A 2,749-nucleotide genomic window follows, 5' to 3' on the forward strand; every position below is an offset into this window, starting at 1 on the left:
TTTTTCTAGAATTTTTTGGAAAAGAAAATTACATATGTATGTATATAAGTATATATATACATGTATATATATGTATACATATATACCTATACGTATATATACGTGTATGTATGTATATGTACTTGAACTCACTGCTACAGTAGCAGGGTGTCTGAGAGAGCGTCGTTTCCTTCACCGTTAGGATATAGATATTGATATGTTGTTTGTCTATTTACTAGTGATATAACTATTGATTTTTCATCTTACAATCAAAATATAATATTATTTTAATATTGTGCATCTGTACAACTTACAAATTGAAGCCAAATCAAGATGCAATTAGCTTCGTGTAATCAATTCTTGTACCGGCAAAGTCAAGAAACCCAGTAAAATTGTCCTATTGCATGCAGTATATCAGATCTGAACCACTTCGGCTGCCCCAATCCTGCTCTCAAATTGCACCTGGAAGAAGTTATTAGACAAAACCATATGGAGTTTTATGCGATTTATAACGCGTTTCCATGGCTCTTTGGTCTGCACGGAAATACTTCAAAAAAAATCACGTTCGCGTTCTGCCAATGAATAGCAATGCGCACAGATCATACCAAGACACAGATTGCAAGAATCACCGCAGGGCTAGCATTCTGACAGCTGCGTGTAATGTGCTGAATCCTTATTGAAACACAAAGCTACAATACGCTACATCGTCAGAAAGAATCTCAGATGCATGCTCGCTTGCTTGTTCAGTTGTTTGGAACCGGAACACATGAGATGCAGAATTGCAGATAGGCATAGCAGGCTGCAGTGTGTGTCATCTTTCGTGTAAAAGCCTTCACGATTCAGACGACTTGACGACGAAGTTCTGGCGGCTGATCGGGTTCATGGCGACCGGCGGCCCAGCGGTGCGGGGCCACGCCTGGAACTTCTTGTCCGTCTCCTGCCACCACTCGTTCGTCGCCACGGTCCGAGGAGTCGTGCCTGCAGGTTTGTCAAGAAACAAAGCAGTCAGGTCAGGGTGCCTTTTTCTTCCACAGGTGAAGAAGAGAGCCGCAAGAGATTGAAGTCATCTCAGTGATCTCACCTCCAAGGACCTTCCTGTCGGCGACGTAGACGCCGCAAGCGTAGGCGAAGGCGAAGGACGCTGCCACCGATCCGATGATGTACTTGGTGGCCATGTGTGATTACGGTGACGAGGGCCTGCTAAATGTACCGCATTTTCGCATGAACTTACGAAGCATCAGATATGGCAGTACTCTGCCAAATAAATGTTTCCAAAAATCACATGTAGAGTACCAAGAAAAATGAACATCAGAGCGACTGGCTGAGCACTCACCCGGGCAAACAAGGGCGATTACAGAGCTGCTCCAGTAGCAATAGAGCAAAACGTTGGCCAGTCAAGGACGCCTTGCTTCTGACCTTGTGAGGCGTTGGTAGCGTACCGTGCGGTTTATACTACAAGGCAGCAGGCCAACTTGTAGCTATCATATTGGTTTCCGATATCTTAATATCTGTTTGTTTTAATTTTATATTGTAAGAATTTAGTCTAGTATGTAGAATTTATAAGAATTATTTATAATCAGATTATAGGTTGTGGCATTTTATAGTATAATTTAACTTATAGAGTGTGAGAATTAGTTTTTATATTATAATTATTTGTTTTTTACTTTTGCTTTTAGATCTAGAATTGATAATCAAAATAAAAAAAAACATACAAGCCTTTTGGTCCAACGAAACTGTACCTGGTATGCATAGTTCGCAACCTGTTGTTCATGATGTCGCTTTTGAACTGTCTTTGGAAACCAGGGGCGCCCGCTGTATCGTCGAGGATAAACAAATTAGTTACCAGCATCGTTTGCAAATTGTTTAGTTGCATCATCCTCGCTATTTTCGTCAAGGTTCCACGCATTTCTCTCGGTGAAATCATGTGGTTAGCTCTGCGAATTCCAGTCGATCCAGTCTTTGACTCTCTCTCTCTCTCTCTCTCTCTCTCTCTCTCTCTCTCTCTCTCTCTCTCTCTCTCTCTCGACGAGTGAGCGCGCCCGTTTCTCGATCGAGCACCCTTTGGTTGCTGCTGCCGCCCCGCGCCCGCGCTGAGATCGAGCCCCCGTCGGCCCGACGTACCCGCTCACGAGTCGATTCGCGGCGCCAGCAGCGTGGTCTCGACTCTCGCGGGCCGTGGCGCCCGGGCACGAGAGCGTCTGGACGACCGGTGGCCTCGCCCGCGTGCGTGCAGACCCCGTGCGGCGGCGGTTGAAGCATAAGCTGCGACGCCGGGACGAGGCCGGCCGGCGGGCATGTCACGTGGATATACGGCTGCCGGTGGGACCTCCGTGGGAATGGGATATCGGTGAAAAGCACGGACGGATGGTACATTTTGGTTAGGTTTCTGCAACGTCTGCATCGAACAAGTTTACGGTAGGCGTACTTCTCATTCTGGCACGTATTCCGAGCCGTCGTCGCACCTACGGTTTGAAGAGATAATTAACCAAATCAAGCCAGACCAGAAGCTTTGGCAACGAAGTTTACAACGACTGGTGCTGAAAGAGTTAGTACTATATTTGACGCAATATTTGCAGTGCATGTTTTGCTGTTCCGAGCTTTACGGTAAAAGTGATTAATATTAATAACAGGACTAACCTTAATTTTTTACGATAATATTTGATTAATTATATTTTACATGAACTATTTATTTAGGTATTTGAATTTTTCAAAGACTATATTTGATATGGATCTTTCTTTTTACTATTCTAACTCTAATTTCAATTATTAT

At 44.2% G+C, this 2,749-nt stretch overlaps 1 protein-coding gene across 3 annotated transcripts; it reads right to left on the reverse strand.

The window, feature by feature from the left end:
• Positions 1-543: 543 nt before the first annotated feature.
• Positions 544-1,403, reverse strand: LOC133920478 (uncharacterized). 3 transcript variants are annotated; one of them, XM_062365096.1, is made up of 3 exons: positions 1,313-1,391; positions 1,061-1,233; positions 544-957 (listed from the first exon to the last, which is right to left on the reverse strand). In XM_062365096.1, exons 2-3 carry the CDS (start codon positions 1,152-1,154, stop codon positions 812-814), a joined length of 240 nt encoding a protein of 79 aa, XP_062221080.1. In that variant the 5' UTR covers positions 1,155-1,233; positions 1,313-1,391; the 3' UTR covers positions 544-811. The 3 variants fall into 3 exon arrangements, with proteins under 3 accessions (XP_062221080.1, XP_062221079.1, XP_062221078.1); XM_062365095.1 differs by having other exon boundaries at positions 546-957; positions 1,061-1,179; XM_062365094.1 differs by having other exon boundaries at positions 556-957; positions 1,061-1,176; positions 1,313-1,403.
• Positions 1,404-2,749: the final 1,346 nt, after the last annotated feature.

The sequence above is a fragment of the Phragmites australis genome, chromosome 6, assembly GCF_958298935.1.
Source record: "Phragmites australis chromosome 6, lpPhrAust1.1, whole genome shotgun sequence".
Lineage (NCBI taxonomy): Eukaryota > Viridiplantae > Streptophyta > Magnoliopsida > Poales > Poaceae > Phragmites > Phragmites australis.

Bases quoted from the DNA above. Each gene is read 5' to 3' on its own strand.
- LOC133920478 (XM_062365096.1), bottom strand. From the start codon at position 1,154: ATGGCCACCAAGTACATCATCGGATCGGTGGCAGCGTCCTTCGCCTTC. The intron at 958-1,060 runs GTGAGATCACTG...ACAAACCTGCAG, and splicing joins CGACAGGAAGGTCCTTGGAG to GCACGACTCCTCGGACCGTG.